This window comes from Lampetra planeri, chromosome 17 (assembly GCF_965212315.1).
Source record: "Lampetra planeri chromosome 17, kcLamPlan1.2.h2, whole genome shotgun sequence".
NCBI lineage: Eukaryota > Metazoa > Chordata > Hyperoartia > Petromyzontiformes > Petromyzontidae > Lampetra > Lampetra planeri.
The window spans coordinates 5619969-5640508 of record NC_136123.1 but is presented as its reverse complement, the minus strand read 5'-3'; the positions used below and the strand labels follow the sequence as shown (position 1 = coordinate 5640508).

Genomic DNA, 20540 nt, shown 5'->3' with positions numbered 1-20540 from the left:
GGGTCCGCTGGCCTGGAGAGAAGAGTCCGATTTCCCCTTTGCGCTCCCCATTTGTCCTGATTCCCGGACCCCTACCCCCTTCCCACGCACCGTGCGCCTTTGCTATGCTAATTAATCCTTTGTCCGCGCGGCGTGAACTCCAAACAATGGCACGCGCCCCCCTCGCCCGGGCCAGGCAGCTCCGCGGTGCCTTTGTTCCGCTAATCAATGAGCGACCTGCACGGCGCAAATTCCAATCAATCCTTTTCTCACGCAGGCCCCCATCATCGAGGTTCATGCGGCGGTGTCCATCACAAAGGCCCGTCGTGGGAAGCTGTGCATGGCTCCTCGCGCGCCTCCCCTCTCCCAATTATTTATACTAATAGCCTTATCCTTAAACTCCCCTAACAATGCTGCCTGCGCGCTCAAGCGTAATTATCCCAACCCTCCATGACTATGCGCAACAGCTCCTGCGGTCCCGCTATTCGTGCTGTCCCGTCCCTCCCCTGCTTGCCCCGTCGACCCGTGGGGGTGTGTGTGGGGGGAAAATGCACCTCAACCGCGGTGGCCGAATGCCCCATGCCGCGACCACACCATATTACGGCTGGTCGCAGCGCCGCGGCGCAACGTAGCACGGGGGAGGCCGTCCAATTCCCTGATCGCCGGAAACCGTGAGAGTTAACCCCGATAAGGGTTTCTCGGATAAAAACCGGTCGGCCAGGTGACCTCCCCTCGGAGCTCTATGGGGGGGGGGAAATGCGTGCGGGTGTGTTCGTGTGAGGTGAGGTGAGGGGGACGCGGGGTTGGCTCCGTTGCTTGGTGGTGGCGAAGTCGGGGGTTTGGGCGCCTGCCGAACGGCTTCGTGGCGGCGGCATCACAACATCTACACACGTGTGGCCACGAATGTTGTACGTACCCCTTGTCTCCAGGTCTCTCATCTCTCGCGTCTTATCTCTCTTTTCATCTCGCCAATCGTTATCTCCTGTCTGCAGCCCTCTCATCTCCGTCTCTTGTTTGTCTCTCTTTCATCTCGCTAATCTGTATTATCTTCATGTCTCGACGGGCCAAACAGCCAGAGCTGGGCAGGCCACTCACTCCAAGAGGCTTCATGGGCCAGATGTGACCAGATATTCAACATGTTTTTTTTATTATCGTGCTTGTTGAGGCAAGAACGCCGTACAGAGTCAAGCAACTGGTCCGCAGCAGGGTCCAGTAGGGGGAAATGATAGCTGTGTGTAATCGAAATTGAGTAATTAGCAGGACATTTTTCAAATGAGTCACATTTGAAAAGTGACCCCAGCACACGTTTTTTTCTCCCTACCCTTGGCGAACGATGTTACGGGAACTTTAACGTCCGCTGTGAAGCAGACGGCGCGTAGTATTCTTACGGTTAATACGCATCACCGCAGTAATAACCAAGGCGGCCGTTGGATCTGAACCGCAAACCTCTGCAACAAACAGCCGAACGCACCAAAGCCACATAAACCGTCCTACTGGGCCATAAATTTCAGCGCTGTAATCGGTTACTAGCGAGGCTACGAAGTGGAGCACGCACGACGTAGTACAGCAAGTAAGTTTTGCCGTCTATTTTCTACAAAGTATCGTATTTCAAATATGTAACGATTGTATCTACGTGCTCTGGTTTCTAGACACATGCAAAAAAAAACCCCAACACATTTCATTCAGCACCATTGTGAAAGAGTGGAGGTTTTAGGTTCAGTTGAGGATTTTTCTTTTCTAAAAGGTTACTAATGTAATAAGTCAATTTTACGTGATTGTCCAGTGGCGATCTTTTGTGCTAAATTGGTTAAGAAAATCAACATGGCAGATAAAAACATCGTAATAAAACTAAAAACAATCATATTTTACAATCGCTCTGTCAATCTTCTGTGGAATAAAACCTTGATTCCCATTCTACGTCAATTGTGGGGGTTGCTTTCCCGTACTTGACCACGCTGGTCAGTGCGAGTTGGTGAAGGGGGGCTGACGCAGACCCGGTTAAACATTCACCTTGTGCACTCACCTCTGCGTCTGGACCGAGATCATTATTTGCGTGATCCGAGCAATCATAACAAAGAGAGAGAAAGGTGCAGATCATATGAGTAATCCAGAAGTGGCACATCCCATGGATTAAAGGAAGTTATTTGTGTCAGATGTTAGGATCTGTCCATACCCACGCAGCCTGTAACAACCTGTTGTGCATGGTGGTCACCCATCCAAGCACTGTCCAGGCTCAAAGCTGCTTAGCTTTTTTCGATTTAAAGCTTTCGTGACTGCAGGGATTCATCTTCTTGGTTCTTTCGGTAAAGTCACGTAGAAGGAAAATAATAAAATAATAAAACATAATAAAATGATTCTCACGACGTTTCGGCCACAACGCAAGCAGCCGTCCTCAGGTGAAGAACAGGCTGTCTTTCCGACAGACCTGTTCTTCAGACCTGTTCTTCACCTGGGGACGGCTGCTTGCGTTGTGGCCGAAACGTCGTGAGAATTATTTTATTATGTTTTATTTGTATTATTTTATTATTTCCCTTCTACCTGCTTAGCTTCTGAGAGCTGATGACATCGGACGCATTCCTGGTGACGTGGCGCGCAGCACAGGACAGGGCAGCAATATCCATTGTTGTGCCGTACTTATATTACCCCCCCCGCATCCATGCGGTCATGTAACCAACTCACTGTGGCCAGCCAGTGCGGGTCAAATAGCCCCCCACGATGGAGCACGGCGTGGAGAGGCTCTCATCCAGCAGCGGATTGCCAACAGGGCTTTGACAATAGGACCTGCCAATCGCGTCACCTCCGCATCGGCATGGATACGGGCAGCGGGCATGCATTTAGAACACAACCAATAACAAGTATAACCCGTAAAAACAAAGTTTTTCACTATAAATCCTTTATATGCGTGGCGGCTAGAGTCCTCTCGTCCTCTGGCTTGAGATGGCTGCCACCTATGGGTCAGATGATTGCCTGCCACCATTAAGCAATTGGTAATTAAATATAATATTTTTGTCCTAAAAAGTGTAAAATTTTGGAAAAAAATTTTCACGAAAATTTATTGTCACGCACAACGAGTCTGTGTGGAAAATGTCAGCTCGATTGGATCACGGGAAGTGGGTTAAAAAACGACCGAAAGATTTGCACGGTCCTAAGCAAGCAAGCAAGTGAACTTAATATAAAGGATTTAAAAATACGGGGAATGTTATAACTCATGTGAGTCGAGACACTCCTCCTAACACGGCCACAGGTATGCCTCGGTTTACTCTGCTAGTTTGTTCTGTTAGCGCTGTTGCCTCTCCCGCTATGTAGACTAAGTGAGGATGAATTTGTCCTTAACTTACTGCCACCGACGTTCCCTCTGAATAAATCCACCTCTCTCAATCGGTTTACTAGCAGCGTCAACAGAACACGCGTGCGCGCACGCGCGCGCGCGCACGCCCTTGTATTGAATTACACTTCTATGCTCTTGAAACGCACGCTTTTGTTTTTTTCACTTGTCAATGTCATTTCATAAGAACTGTACCTTTCGTAACGATTGCAAAGATAAAGCATTTTGTCTGGCACACACGAGCTCGTACAACGACCTACGCGACGTTATTTTTTTTTATGGACGCAGATATGGTCTTGTGTAATAATGCCGCAGCCCTTTGCCCTTCATCAATCCACCGCTGGATGAAAGTGTCTCTACGCCGTGTTGATCATAGGGGCTATGTGGATGTATGTCACCGTGCTGGTCAGAAGCGCAGGTTGGTGGTACAGGAGGTGGAGCGGACCGAAGCGAAGCCTGATTCAGATATCCCCCCCCCCCCCCCACTTTGTACGTTAATTGTGTTGGGAAGGGCACTAAGGTTGCCAGGTTGATGGTGCATTGTGTGTGCTGACTACTCGGTCACTACTCCACCACAGATACTGCACAGTCATATTATCCTCATTGTCGTTATCATCATATTTACAGGGTCAGTAAAATAGGTAACACATTGTGGAGCTCTGCCTTTTCGTGGGAAGTCAACAGTGGTTGTCCTCTGGTCAGCATTGGTCCCTGTAATAGTAATGTGGAATTTCCACTATTGGCTGGAGACCCCCCCCCCCCCACTTCGCGAAAGATGATAAGCGCTGGCCGAGGCTCATTTGGTCACGGGGCACTTTTGACTCCCGAAAATTGCGTTCCGTTGATATTTTTGGACCGATCACACCCATGGCGAGCTGACTTAAAAATGCGATACATCACTGTAATCGAGCATAATCGCGCCTCCTTCATGCGTTCGTACGGCATGAAAAATCCCATATGGACATTCCTTAAGTGAAATCGCCCAGAAGGCGCCTGATTTCATCAGATCTAAGCAGAGTTGAGCCTGGATAGCGTTTGGCTGGGTGACCACCATGCACACACACACAAGTTGTGTGTAATAGGCCACTCTTCTTAGAGCTACGTGTAGGTAGCAGCAGCAACATCCATCGCTGTACTCTGCGTCGATGCTCCCTACCTGCCTTTCACCGCCCCACCATCACTCGCGTGGTGACCAGGGCCGGATTATGGTTATGAGGACTCTTAAGTCTGATAGGAGGAAATGGCCTAAGTATGTATTACATATTGTAAACTAAATTCTGAAGTCATCAAATCTATTTGTCTTTGTAAAATTAACATATTAATTCGGAAGCTTGTGTTTCCTCCGAAACGTCGTGATTTTTATTTTACTTTCATTAATTTTTATTTTTTTTTACCTACGTGACTTTACCGAAAAAACCTAAGAATATGAATCCTTGCAGTCACGAAAGCTTCAAATCTCGAATATTCATTCGACTCAAGGTAAATTAATCAAACATAAATCATTCACTGAAACTAATTTCTTTAAATATTTTCTTCTATCTCTAACAGTGGCAACGTCACGAATAATGTCATCGTCATTCAAAGACAAAAACATAGAATGGAGGGCCCTCATATTCTCCTAATGGGTTAATCCGGCCCTGGTGGTGACGTGTGGTCATGTAATCCACACGACCCGCACAGCATGGAAGAGGGCAGTGGATCGACAAAAGGGTTGCGGCACATAGACAAGGGCACGCAGAGACACTCCTGTTCCGTTGACCACTGCCTCACAAAACAAAACAACAACAAAACAGACACACAAAAAACAAGTAGTGCCAAAGTAGAAAAAAAAATCAACTCTACTTCATCTTTCTGCGCCGTCTCTCCGACAACAGAGGCTCTGGCAGCATGAAAAGGACCGTTCAAGCGGCCCCATTAATTTGCACCGATGCCAGGGCAGATAAGCGAGCCCCAGATAGAAACGATGCCACGTAAAAAAAGAAATGGGGGAGGGGCGAAGGGGCCTCCGGGGGCGGAAGAAATCCGCGGAAGCACCCGCCCGACCGAAACCTCCCCTCCAACCAAATGTCGCTGAGAATTCGGACAACCGTCCGATGGTTTTATTTCGGGGTTCGCCATGCGGTTGTTCTGCGTGATTGTCCGACGTTTCGTTCCACGGCTTGGTAGCTTCTTAATGAAATGAAGAGTGAACAAGTATAACCCGTAAAGTTTTTCACTATAAATCCTTTATATGCGTGGCGGCTAGAGTCCTCTCGTCCTCTGGCTTGAGATGGCTGCCACCTATGGGTCAGATGATTGCATGGCAGCATTAAGCAATTGGTAATTAAATATAATATTTTCGTCCTAAAAAGTGTAAAAAAAACATTTTTCACGAACATTAATTGTCACGCACAACTAGTCTGTGTGGACAATGTCAGCTCGATTGGATCACTGGAAGTGGGTTAAAAAAACGACCGAAAGATTTGCACGGTCCTAAGCAAGCAAGCAAGTGAACTTAATATAAAGGATTTAAAAAGAGCCCCCAGCGAATGGAGCACATTGGATAGCTGTGCAGCACAACCACGAACACCTCCACGGTTATTCGGCTGACTAGTCAGTGCTTGCAACTGGCCCATTATTGTTTTCATGGGCCCGAAGAGACATTGGTAAACAACTCTGGTAAATTGCCCGCAATGTCCCCGATCTTGTCAGATCTCAGAAGCAGGGTTGTGGACCCGAGTAGTGCTGAGATTGGTGACCACTACGCACAATCGAGTGTTAGAGGTTGGTGGGGCTACTTGCTGGGCACGGAATGGCAGTGGTAACATTTCATGTTGTACCGTACTATACCCCCGACGTCTGTGTTCCCTGCCTTGACCACTCTCCAATCTGCGCTGACCAACGAGGCAAAAGTTTGATCATGTAATCCTCCGCAACCTGAATTGCATGGGAGGGGGGGGGGAACTCTCATCCGGCAGTGGATTGGCGAAATAGGCTTTTAGATGAGGTGCAAAAGCTTGAGTGGCATTCATTTATTCAGAGGAAGACCGAGTCCAAACGGAGAGCTCTTCTCTTGCGTGCGTTTGAAGCTTCATTCGTGAGAAAATCAGACAATATCTCTCATGCGTACATTGTTAAAAACAAAACAATATATTTCGTGCGATTTTAATAGTAAAATTAAACTACCCCCCCCCCCCCCCTCCAAATGTGTTTCAAATATTTGAACATTATTTTATAGCAGTCTTGTAACTCGTATCAGCCCCCCACTGGGCAGGATGTACGAGAGGGTCATGTTCGCTACTTGGAGTGTTCTTTGGACTTCGTTGGATCGAAGTTGTAGTATCACGTCAGTGAAGTGATGTAACTGTGACCGCTACGAGTTCCGTAATGATGCACTCGGCCGTAACGTTCATTGTAATGTTCATCTGATCCTCCTGTTGACGAACGTTCTAACTATTGTGGGACTTTTGATTTAAAGCTTTCGTGACTGCAGGGATTCATCTTCTTGGTTCTTTCGGTAAAGTCACGTAGAAGGGAAGTAATAAAATAATAAAAATAAAACAGGATAAAATTAAAATTATTATGTTTTATTTTTATTATTTTATTACTTCCCTTCTACGTGACTTTACCGAAAGAACCAAGAAGATATTGTGGGACTCTCTGGGGACAACCCAGTCAGTCAACGTGGATTGTCCAGCAGACGTTGGACCAATGTTCGGTCCAAAGTTCGGCCATCGGTGTCAACGTCGGGGACCAAGGTTGGTCCACTGTTGGTCCAACAGTTCTAACCGCATGCCAACGTTGGCCCGACGTTGCGTGTTTACTGGGGAACACAGCTTAGGTGCGTGGCAACCGCAGATGTTTCTCGGGTTGCACTCCCCTTGAAAAGAAATTCAAGATGTTTGTTGATCCACGTGTAACTCAAGAGCCAAACCTCGTAAAGGATGAAATGCAACGAATAAACATCACCCAATAAATAACCCCCTTCCAAAATGCAAGTTGATTTTTTGTTCGTGAGGGCTTCACCTTGCCTGGAGAGGAGACAGAACAAACCACGCAGTAAAGCTTTCGTGACTTCAGGGATTCATCTTCTTGGATATTTCGGTAAAGTCACGTAGAATGGAAATAATAAAATAATAGAAAGAAAACATAATAACGTCGTGAGAATTTTTTTAAATTATGTTTTATTTTTATTATTTTATTATTTCCATTCTACGTGACTTTATCGAAAGCACCAAGAAGATAACCACGCAATGACCACCTCCTGACTGCCAGCTGCGAATGAAATATCAAAATATATTGAAGGAATACCAGAGAGTGAGCAACAGTAGATGTTTAGATAAGGTTGAAACGAGAAAGAGAGTGGGGACTTGCAACCGCGTTGATAGATTGAGAAGAAGAAAATAATAATTACGACGATCACAGTGATTATGATGGTCAAATCGAGGACATGAACACTCCTTGATGAGAAAGTCGTCTAGCAAGTCGCCCAGTAAGACGCTCGTCGTCTCTGCCGCGGATTTAAACACCCCCCCCCCCCCTCGGAGACGCAGCCAATCAGCACGCGGAATTAGCATTCGAATTCCTCTCGCGGAGCCTGCAGCCCTCTGATAATCCACGATCCAGTTTGATCCCCGGCGGTGATAACAGGCGGGGAGCGCTTCAAGCTGCAACTGCAGCCCTGTCTGCGTGGCCGTGCAGATAATGGCTGATAAATCACGAGGCATTAGTCACACTTTATGCCCCCGGCCAGCTTTTTCCTTATGCATATTTTTTTGTGGGGGGGTGGGGGTGGATTTAGGGGATTTGGAATCGGTTGAAGGGGTGGTAGTGGTGGTGATGGTGGGAGTTGGAGAAGAGCTCATTTCGAGTCACGTCCCATTTTATGTTGATATTATTATTGTTGGGGTGGTTTTTTTTCTCCCCCAAATCATTGTAAAAGATCGCGGAAGGTCCCGAATTTCCTGAAATCTATCGCCGCCCTGATAGAGAGCGCAGATACGGAGCGAGCAAGGGATGCTCGGTGTTAATGTGCCTTGTGGTGGGCGGGGTTGGCTTAACCTGCCCCGGGACCCACAAAGGAGAGTTGAACCGTAGGTTATTGTTGGCTGTGACTGAATTTATACGTATATATTTTTCTCTATATATACACACAGGTCAACTTTTTACACACACAAGGTCAATAACCAGTGGTGTGCCATCCTGCCCGGGGGTGTGGTGGCTAATCATGCCTATAATCCAGCACAGCGGAGGAAAGGGTTGATGGGTCACACACATGCTGGGAAACTCCTTTCCCAAGAGCATTGAAGTACCATACCCTAGCTTGTCAGGAGAAGGCGGTACAGCAATAATTGGGGGCTACATCCATTCCATCTGTATGGGATAGAGTGTTTTTCCCCCTAGCACATGTGGGTTTTCTCCGGGTTCTCTGGTTTTCACAAATATATGAACATTAATTGATTGCTGATAACGCCTTAATATATAGATGGACGCACAGCTTGGGCAATTGTAAACTAAACTATGAACAATTTTCTTTAAACAGGTAAGGCCCATTGAGCTACATAGCTCTTTTTCACAAGCGACCTGGCCACAAATAATAGCTCAACGAAGTGGTTCATCATGTGTAAATGTATCGCATCCAAATACTCTGAATGCATGTTTCTAAATACAGAGGGGAAAAACCCACGTGACCACGGGGAAAACATGCAAATTCCAAATATACAGTAGTCAGGGTCGGGATCGAACCAACGACCTCCTGTATACCAGGCGAGGTAGTTAACATCTGGCCACCGCGGCGGCCCAATTGTTGACGCCGACTCACCACGTGACTGCCTTCCCACGTGTCTGTGGCCCCTCGTGCCTCGGAGTTCGTCTCCGTCTTCGAGAACGAGCGAACGCTCAGCGCGTTACAAGTTGCAATTATTATCAACTGTGAGAAAGAGGAACAGATTGGTCAGATAAGAAAAAACTAATTAGAGATATCATATCATACCAACCTCGGAAAAGTGGACTTGCGCAGGACACATTGCGACAAGGGGATGATGGCGACCACGAGGATGACCACCGTGGAAACGAGGGAATAGGATGGGCTCATGCAGGCGTGAGATGGATTACAGTATCACTAGGCCATGAGTGATGCCGATGACTTGGGGAGGCCTTCATCCAATAGTGGATTGATTCATCGCTGTTGATGATTCACCATCCATTTAGGCCCTGTACACCTTTAAAAATACTTAAAAATTGTAAACGAATTTTTTATTATTTACATTGACCAATCAGAAATTATTCTTGTAATGATGCATCGGGTTAAAATAATTCTTACACTCACAATACATGCATGTGTGTTTAAGAATCAATGACTTTATTTTTGCGTTTGTCGTACTCGACGGTAATTGCATTAAATAAACCAAGTTGCCACTAGGGGCGCTAGAATTCACTGCATTGTTATATAAATATATATTCTTGTCACGGCCACCTCCTTCGGAAACTCAAATTGACCAGTGTGGTGAAGTATGGTCAAATAACGGCCATGACTGACATAGCATGGAGAAGGCCATCATCCAGCAGTGGAATGACAAAGGGCTGTACATTTTTCCTCATATATTTTCAGGGCGAAATGCTATTTACAGATGTAGCAGTTGACATAGCCTGGACCGTGAAAGATATCGGCATCACGAGAAGCCCTTTGTATATCAGTGCATATACAACGGCTGATGACGACGACGACGACCATGTTTTTATTCTGAACATGACAGATGTTTGCGAGAACGAATTCTGGTCACAGTGACGCCTGCTGCAAAGCTTTCCCAGAGATGCGAACACCCGAAACGGGAGTAAAACCTGTGCGCCTCCCGCCCGCAAGCCGTGCCCCCTCACTGCCCTGCTTGTATAATGAGCGGATTTAAATTTTCGCATTATGGCCGCGTATCTCGAATGGATCTCTTCAATCAGCGGTTCGGGGCGTGAGCGTGGGCTCTAATCTGCGCACCGCCTGCGCTCGCTGTATCTCCCAGGGCTGAGTGATGAATCTGAATGGCTCGGGATCTCATCATCTCGCTCAACGATTGATTTCCAAATGCGGTGTCCAGAGTTCAAGGTCATGACTCAACTATAAAAATCAGCACCCCCCCCCCCCAATTTTTCCTCCACTATAATCATAATACAACCTGAATTGGCTCTGTTCTGTCTGGAATGCCAGCTAGAGAAAACAACACTCAGACAGGGCTGCCAGATCGGGCTATTTTGAGCACAACTGGATTTTTTTTTTAAACTGCAACGAATTGCAATATAAAAACAACTTCATTTGCATTTGAAACTGCATTCATGTATGTATGTAGAACTTCTTTCGCGCCGCACATAGCCAATCGTGCTGAATCGGAGGTGCGTATTTGGAAGGGGTGACTCTTGGTGACTCTGCATGTGCGTGCGTGTATCCCAGATGCCCTCCTGTGCTGCACCGCGTGCGGAGGCCCCGTGGCAGGAGGGGCGAGTCCCCTCCTGTCCCCACGCCACCGCGACTGCTTCTGCCCCAACTGCCGCGAGGCGGTCGGCCCCTCGAACCCCCCTTCTCCACCCGCACGCGAGGGCTCCCCTCCGTTGCCCCCCAAGGAGGAGCCTGAGGCTCGCAATTCGCCCGCCGCCACCACCGCCTTCATCAAGCGGGAGGCAGAAGAGGAGGAGAAGGCGGAAGAGGAGGAGGAGGAGGCTCCCGAGGATGAAGCCGCTGGCACGAGCGGCGAAGCGGAACCGGAAAGCGAAGGGGCGCTCCGGATCAAGGAGGAGCCCCCAAGTCCCAGCGAAGCCGCCGCTTCCCCCGGTCCCCGCCATCAGATGCCGTCGCCCCAGAACTGCCCGGCTCCGCGGGTGGCCCTGTCCCCGGGGGCCCGGGAGCGTGGCACCGCCGAGGGGGGCGCCGTCTGCGTCGTTCCGCGCGGTTCCTGGGCGGCGGCCCCGGGCAGCCTCTGCACGGGCGCCGCGCCGGGCTCCTTGGCGGCCGCCGTCTACCCCACGGGCCCCACGCACTGCGTCGAGTGCAATATCAGCTTCAGCAAAGTGGACAACTACATCGTGCACAAGACGCTCTACTGCTCGTCCCGGCAGCAGCAGCACCAGCAGAAGCAGAAGCAGCAGCAGCAGAGGCGGCCGGAAGCAGAAGAACGACGCAGCTCCGCTTCGGCGATCGCGAGGGAAGCGGAGGGCGCCGGCGTCGCGTCTGCGGGCACAAGCGGAGACGCAGGTGTGCTGGCGGCGCCGAGCCCCGCCGCCGTGAAGATCGAGCGCGAGGGCTCGCACGGCAGCGGTCACGCGATGCCGCCGAGCGTCGCTCTGCGAGACGCCGAGCGACGCCCCGATGCCGAGTGCACCAGCTGCGCCGAGTGCCGCATCACCTTCGGCCGCCTGGAGAACTACCTCGTGCACAAGCGGCACTACTGCGCATCCCGGCACGGCCGCGCCGGCGACAGCGCCAGCGGCGGCGCCAGCGATGCCCCCGTCGCTCCGCGACTCCCGGTCCCGCGGCAGCCCGGCACGAGCGGCGCGCCGGCCGGGCAGCTGCGGCGGCGGAGTCGGCGAACGCGGTGGGCCGCGGCGAGCGCCTCACCCGGCTCGTCCACGGACGGAAGTTTGGGGAGCCCCGCTCGTTCCTCCTCTTCCTCCTCCTCGGGGAAGGCCTCCGATGGAGAGGCGGCCGAAAGTCGGGATGGCTCGCCAGCAGCCGAAGCTGCGCCGGCAGCGAAGCGCGTTTGTGTCGACCGTGCACCTCCACTGCCGCCGCCGCCGCCACCACCGCCGCCGCCGCCGCGTCTCTCTCGGCATCCCCTTGATGACGCGAGCGCCGCCGCTGTCGCCGCTGTGCCGATGGATTTGAGTGGCCACGTCCCGCTCGGCTTCATTCACCCGGGTCAGGCGGGCCTCAGCGACTACCACAAGTGCGCGTCCTGCCAGATCGCATTCAGCCGCCTCGAGAACTACCTGGCGCACAAGCGCTACTACTGCCGCGCGACGCTGCACCGCCAACCGCCCAGCTTGCCTGCGGTGCTCTCCGACCCGCAGCCCGCCCGTCCGCACGGCTACGGGGCCCTCGACGCCGCCGCCGCCGCCGCCGCCGCCACCACCGCCGCCCCCCTCCCGCGGGGTTACCCGACCCCCGGCGGAGTCCGACCACCTGACTTCTCGTTAGGGGGCGCGGGGGGCGCCTCCCCGGCATACGCGGAGAAAAATGGAGGAGCGGGGACGCCGCCGTCCCCGAGCGCCGTGACGGTGAAGATCGAAGTCGTGGAAGAGGAGGAGGAGGAGGAGGAAGAGAAGACGTCACCGGACGATCGCCGGTCTGCGAGCGACTCTCCTGCCGGAGGGGATGCCGAGGACTCGCCGGGTTGCCCCCGGTCGGTGGGGGGAGGCGCCGCCAGCCCGGAGCGCGCCGGGGGGGGGAGCCCGGGCGTGGCGACAGCGCCGCGTGCGACGGGCAAGCACTGCCGCTCGTGCGATATCCGCTTCAGCAGCCTGTCCAACTTTGTGGCGCACAAGAGGTTCTACTGCGCCTCGCACGCCGTGCAGTAGGAATTTGGGATCATAGTATCTGTCATGTATTTAATTATTGTAATAATGTACAGTCTATTGTCAATCGAGTGCTGGGTGAAGGATTCTCCCCCCGTGCCGTGTCGGTCATGAGGGTTATTTATATATGTACCTGCTCTGGTCAGTATGGGTTGGTGAATGGGGAATAACAGGACCGATTCAAATGTCGCTCGCCAGCAATCAAACTCATTGGAAGAGTAAGTAGGATAATGCGCCATACACTGGCACCACCGCCATTGTCATTTAATCATCATCGTTATCGTTATCTATCTGGATGAAGGCCTCCACATAGGCTTTGTCATCTCTTACGATCCTGCAATGCAAACACCACCTGCACACACCAGCTGATTTCATCACGTCACCTCTGTGGTGGACATCTTTCTGCGGCTACCACCAAGTCATTGGTCTCGACCGTTGGTCATCGTTCCTTCCCCCAACGTGCCCTGCCCAAGCCCATGTATTTTTATTGACTTTCAATATAATGTATTTTTTTTTATTTTATTCTCGAATCCACGTATAGCTGACTGTAAATAACTTTGGAACACTTCATCATGTGAAGTGCTCAATGGGCTAAGAACCATGCCAAGTTTGTTGTCATCTTGAAATGTACACGTCATCCCATATTTCAGTCGATGACTGATGTAGTCTAGTGTATGAATGCCAGTATTGATTACATAATCATAATCATCGAACTAGGGTGAATGAAATTAGCACGGCCGGCATGGCGCTGCTTTTTTTCCTGAGGACAGACTGGACCTCGTCATGGTAATGTGGAAATTCCAACACTGACTCGGGACTTTAAAAGGGAAATTAATTCCACACAATGCTAATAAGGCGACAATGACCTTCATGAATTATGGGAGTTTAAACAATGTATCTGCCAAGGTTTAGTAGTTAGACCTCCCTGTATTCAATAAAACAACACTCCGTACAAAACTACAATCGTCGTTATCAGCCACGGCCAATCCACTGCTAGATGAACCGTCGCTGACCTGCATGGTTCTGCATTGTAACAACAACACTACCATATAAACATCGAATACATATATTAAAATTCGAGCGAAAATAAGATGCAGGAATAAATAACTACAAAATGCTGCTTTATTGTTAAGTACAATAACATTAATGTTCTGATTAAATCATTGAACCTTACCCATTACATATGTATAGGACACTACCACTCACGATATTGCATGGAGTCTTGAGTGAGAGAAGTTTTTTCAATACAATTTATACTAATTACATGCAAAACCTATGCTTGTGTTATATTTAAGGTAATGGAGCAAACAACACCGTACAAACAACACGGAAAAAACACAAAAAACAATACAAGTAAGGTGGTAAAACCAGGGGTGTGATGATGCAAAGATTATATCGATTTTTAAGGCTCACAGCACACGCATTCATCGCGTTTGTGCCTGTAAAAATAGATGTTTGTAATTTATGAAATGATATGCAAATTATATGCTGTTACATTTAGGTTCATAGAGTGAACAAGACTGTACAAACGAGAAAAAAAGTATAACGTGGGGTTTTGTAGCCAATACAATCATCCATTATTTGTTGCTGTAGTTTTATTCCCCAAAAATTGGGGGGGGGGTGAATTTCAATAATTTTAGCGTGAAACTACCAAGTGACCGAAATCAAAAAGCAAATACGGAGATGAGATATAAAATAAAAAGTGGACAATATAATCAATCGTGAACGACATTCTTAATTTGGTGATACAGTATTTGTAATGGTGCACAAATACCAGACGGTTAACACATTTGTCAATAACACCGCCTTAGAGCCATTGCCCGAAACGTCACCTACTATTTTTTTAAAGACAGTTATATTGATAAATGTGTTGAATTCTTTAAAGACAATTGTGACCGCATATCCTCACAATTCATGGAATCGCTGGCAGACACCGTGAACTTGCTAGCCTCGGTGGGTTATATTTGACACAAAAGCCATTGAAATGTGTGTTCACGGGTTAGAGCTGACAGTATACCCTGTAGGCTTCTATGTTACCCCCGTACCTCCGGTTTGCTACGTACGGTGCGAAAGAAGTTCTACATACCGTACATACATTTGCAATAAAGCACTGCGCAATGTTTCGCAAAGGCATGAAACCTCATGCGTCCCACAGGTGGCGCTATTGTTATAACAGCGATACTTGAATCAAGTATCGGTGGTGCATACGCACAATTAACAACAACAACAAAAACTTGGCACATCGGTCGATAACACTGTCTCCAATCACCCACCGTGATGTATAGGCCGCAAACGCCACGATTGTGACGAATGCAGCGGTGCTCTCACCTTGCCTTGCAGGTCTGACGAAGTTCTCGTTATTATCAGAAAGTGTTTTTGTTTAAATTTAACAACACACATGAATTCCGGTCACGTTTTGAGCATGGCAAAAGTGCAAAGTTCACATTTTTATTTAATGTAGCAACTGCCAACCACGACCGTGACTCTGTTAGTGTCAAGGTGGGGTCCAATGCATGCCCAGTATGAATCGGTAAATCCTATTTAAAGTCACATGAGAAGGTGCTGATACAGGTTTCTTCCAAGGGATACCTGGAAAATTATGAAATGCAATGACACTCCTCTGATCTGCTCTCCTATTAACCGCCCTTGTTATTATCCGTGCCCCCTCCCCAGTGAATCGTCCATGAACCTTCCAATAAACGCATAACATCACATCACGAACCATTGTCTATCCACTACTGCTACCATCCATCTCCTGCACAAGACCGATCTCATCGTTACGATTCGTGCATCTGTTCTCTCCGTAATCCATAGGTTTGAGCGCATTAGATGAGTGAGCTGGAAGTGGAATCGAATTCGTACGATTCATCAACATCCAATGGTTTATCTTGCACCGAATTGGCCCTAACGAATCTCAATGGCATGTGACTCATCGTGCATCCTGCTATATGCACTCAAGTACGGATGAGATGTATAACCCCCCCCCCCCCCCAAAAAAACTAAAAGCTGTGTGAATAAATGCAGATAGTTGAACACATTTTCCCAAGTGGCAGAAAATTGAGCCAATTATCTGCATTTATCCACACAGCTTTTGGTTAAGAGGAGTACGATGCATGGTTAAATGTGGATAAAAGGATCTGTCCATAATGCCCTTCCCATATCAGCGTCGGGCATGAAAAAAAGTCTACTACAAAGTCAGTGGAGAGAGAACGTCTTAAGACATTGATGTCGAATTCATAAGCACAGATACACACGGCCATGCTTGGGACTTTAAACACGTAAAATGTCCCACGTATAACGCGACGTGTGCAATGCATGACATACTGTACATAAATTGTATAATAAACATAGATGAACGGGTGCTTTGGTTGTCTTTACTGAAATATGTTTTACCATTGAATTCCATTGTATCCTTATTGCAACTGGACTAAATTGTAAATCACTATTTGCGGGACTAAATCATGATTTTAAACACATTTTTTTAACGATTGAAAGCCAAAAAGAGTGCAGGTTCCTCGCGAGCAGGGACACGTGGTCGGCCGTTTTAGCGCACGTGATCACCGATTGATTCAGTCTGCCACGTGCTCCGCTTGTCGAGGACATAATGATCTCCCGTTTTTGTACGTTAATCGTTCAAATAACTTAACATGCACAGTTCCTTCGATGGCTTCAATCTGCCACGTCCTCTGCCACGTGGTGACCTCTGGCGCCGAGTACGGATCTGAGAGCTTTTTGCTGTATAGGCTGAGCGTGAATGCAAAATCTGGAGAATAATGTTAAGAAGGCCCCAGCCACCTGCCACCTATGGTGTTACAGGAATAGGGGATTAGGAATTACAACGTCTAGCTGAGCGCTTTTGGCTTCGGAGATGACTTGATTAGCTCAGTGCCAGGTTGAATAGAATAAAGTGCGTTTAGATTAAGTACGTTCCCTTATGCCATTTAAATCGGCACGATCGGAAAAGACGATCGCTCGCAATTGGCTGCAGAACGTTGTGCAAGTTCGACAAACGTTGCTCTCTCTCTCTACCCTTCAGATCAAAGCTGCATTTTCTGATTCTAGATTTGAAGCTTTCGTGACTGCAAGGATTCATATTCTTAGGTTTTTTTCGGTAAAGTCACGTAGGTAAAAAATTAAAATTTATAAAAGTAAAAAAAAATTAAAAATCACGACGTTTCGGAGGCAACGCATTTTCTGCCCAATAGTTAAGATGCGAAGAACCAGTTTCAGCCCAAATGACCCTATAATAAAGTTACACTAATAGAGTTAGCCGGAATTTATGGTAAGCAGGGCAGGCTATGGAAATAAACGATTAAACACATCATTCAAACTACTCTGACCGGAGCAATATTCGTGTGCTAATTAAAGCTGTACACAGTTAGAAAAGGGCATCATAAAGATATCTGCTAATCATGCGAAATAATTCTTAGATGCGATTATGATCAGGAGCCAATAAGACTGCCATTAAAGGGGAGAATATATAGACGTTTCAGGCAAAGGCTCTTCTTCATGGTGCATGGCTAGGCCAGAGAGAGTTGATCATAAGAGTTGGAGACTGCACTTGAGAGCATTGGGCCTGATGAGAATTATATTTTAATGTTTTCTAATTCCCAACTTTGAAATTGGCACGTGAAGTCACCTAATAGGAACAAATGAGGAACATACGAACCCTTCAACAATCAAAAAGTGTCACTAATTGGTATTAAGTTTCTATTCATTTAGTAATACTTTTTGAATATTGAAGGATGTGGGTTATTTAATGTAGTTACAATTAGATACATACGTGCATATATTGTTTTAAACTGGTCATTCCAAAACATTTACTTAACTATAATTCTCATCAGGCCCCATGGTGTTAAGTGCAGTCTCCAACTTTTAGAATTGTTATCAGAATCTGTATTTATACTGGAGGAATCCGATGATCTATAAAGCTATTTTCCACAGACGTCCAGTAGTTTCACAGTGGCCTCGCTGTTCGTGTGGTAAGAAGGGTCATTGCCCGAAACGTCACCTGTTTTATATACATGATTGTAGTAAGGCCACTGTGTTATTGACGAATGTAGTGAGGAGTTGTTTGTGTGTGGTAAGTGGGGAGCGGTGGTGGAGTGGTTAGCGCGCTGCGCAATGAACACGGCGACTCGAGTTGGATTCCCGCTATCGGCCAACACCACCGATGATGATTCTTTGAAATGGTCCTGGGCCTCCCCTAGATCGACTCAGCCTCAAACGAGTTACCTGGTGCGGTGTGTAAACATCGCCACTGGGGGGCGACGAAGGCGTCAGGGCATGGTGCTGGCCACCCGCCCCTCTCGTGTGCCACAGTGCCGGTAGCCTTCATCGGTGCTGCTGCTACTTGCAAACAGCACTTGACCCAACAGTCTGTTAAGGCTACACGCGGTGTGCATCTTTGTCTTGGTTTCTTGGTGAGGCTGCTGCTGCTTCGGTCAAGAAGGGCTCACAAGTGATACCAGCACATCTGACTCCTCTATTTAAGGAACGAAACGGGAGGATTTCTCCACAAATCTGGCTACCGCCTGATGAAGCTAGTTGTAATTCCTGGCGAAACGTCGTACTCAGATTGTAAATGCTGTGGCTTGGCTCTCCAACACACTGGTGTGCTGTCAGTGCCGGATAAAGCTCATGCGAAGCTTGTAGCATATGTTAAATAAATAATTACATCAATATTAAAACACAATTTTTTTACTTGCATATGAAAGTAATTGTATTTTTTCATTTGATATACAGCCAGATAATACGACAAATCGCTAGCCTTAAACACCCAGTCGTTCATAAAAGTTGAAGGCAGTATAGTACTATAGTAATAGAGCAAGTGCAGAATCACTGAACCGGAATTGATAGCTTGAATGCGTTTAGCGCGGGGCCCTTGAAAGTGCGGGGCCCGTAAAATGTGTAGCTACTTTTGCATCTAGGAACGAATTGGCACGTTCTGTTTACGTGACAAAACTTACTAATTGCCTGTGGCGGGTTTAACAACACCTTTATATATTTACGCGATCTAAACCTAAAAAAGACCCTGTATAATGGATGGTATTGGTCGCTAAAACCTACCACGTGTTAAGGGGCCGTCCATAATGACGTCACGCGTCACAAAAAGTCACACCCCCCCTCAAATATGACGTCACAAACCTCTGCCCCCCCCCAAACCATATTTTCATTTTGAAATTAAAACATGCTTCAAATCGCTTTAAACTATTGTCATTGTAGTGCGTATTTAATGTAGCGCTGCACTCTGATGTTGTCCTACATCGTCACGAATGTCTGAGCCCCCCCCCCCCTAGGTGCGTGACGTCATTTATGGACGGCCCCAAAACTGCTGCTTTTTTGTTATTTGAACTTAACAATATGGCCGCCTAAACCCCTCCCCCTCCTCGAAATCTCAACTTCCGGGGGTGACGTCACAGGCGTAACAGCCGTGCGGTCACATGTGGGGGGGGGGTTCTCGGCGTATCACGTGGTGCGTGGTGTGGGTGGGGGGGTTGGGGGGTGTGGGGGGGTTTGAGGGGACTGTGCGGTAGGGGTTTGGGGGGCTGTGGGGGGGGGCTGTGGGGTAGGGGGTGGGTCGGGGTTTGGGGGGCTATGGGGGTTAGGGGTGTGGGGGAGGGTGTGGGGTGGGGGTTTAGGGGGGCTGTGGGGTTGGGGGGTGGAAGGGGGTTTGGGGGGACTGTGCGGTGGGGGTTTGGGGGGCTGTAGGGGAGGGGGTGTGGGGGAGGGTGTGGGGTGGGGGTTTAGGGGGGCTGTGGGGTTGGGGGGTGGAAGGGGGTTTGGGGGGACTGTGCGGTGGGGGTTTGGGGGGCTGTAGGGGAGGGGGTGTGGGGGAGGGTCCGGGGTGGGGGTTTAGGGGGGCTGTGGGGTGGGGGCCATCCATTGAGTGCGTACAGCGTACGCATGGAGGGGGGAGGGGGGGTTAACACAAATGCGCAGCTTGCGTATGGGGGGGTGTACTGACAATGTACGCATAGGAAACGGGGGGGGGGGGTGAAGCCTCGATAATAATTTTTCGACATTGGCCTTCGTATGAGTTAGATAGTCCGGCGGTGGACTGTCTGTTTGCTTAAACACGTTAATATTATTAATCATTGATCTTTCTGCGTGGATTATATATCGGCCGTTCTATAGGATTCGGGGGGGGGGGGGTGCGTCAGGCGAACGTACGCAGGTGGGGGGGGGGTGTAGAAAGTTCGCGTGCGTACAGGGAGGGGGGGGTCAAGTTTTGACGGAATTTCGCGCACCTACTACATGGATGGCCCCTCAGGGTTTGGGGGGGCTGTTGGGTGGGGAGCTGTGGGGGGGGGGGTGTAGTGGGGGGGGTATAGTGGGAGGGGGTGTAGTGAGGGAGGGTGTAGTGAGGGGGTGTAGTGGGGGGGGGTGTAGTGGGGTGGGGGTAGTGGGGGGGTGTAGTGGGGGGGGTAGTGGGTGGGGGGGTGTAGTGGGGGGGTGTAGTGGGGGGGGGTAGTGGGGGGGGGTGTAGTGGGGGGGTAGTAGGTGGGGGGGTGTAGTGGGGGGCGGTGTAGTGGGGGGGGGTGTAGTGGGGGGGGTGTAGTGGGGGGGGTAGTGGGTGGGGGGGTGTAGTGGGGGGGGGGGGTGTAGTGGGGGGGGGTGTAGTGGGGGGGTAGTGGGTGGGGGGGGGGGTGTAGTGGGGGGGGGTGTAGTGGGGGGGGTGTAGTGGGGGGGGGTAGTGGGG

General features: G+C 49.2%; 1 protein-coding gene across 1 annotated transcript in view; it reads left to right on the top strand.

The window, feature by feature from the left end:
* LOC144723309 (zinc finger protein ZFPM1-like) overlaps positions 1-16199 on the top strand; it is a 33644-nt gene extending 17445 nt beyond the window's left edge. The window contains exon 2 of the mRNA XM_078601948.1: positions 10722-16199. Within this exon, the coding sequence (XP_078458074.1) occupies positions 10722-12841 (2120 nt within the window). The 3' untranslated portion in view covers positions 12842-16199. The remainder of the gene's footprint in view (positions 1-10721) is intronic.
* The last annotated feature ends 4341 nt before the right edge of the window (positions 16200-20540 follow it).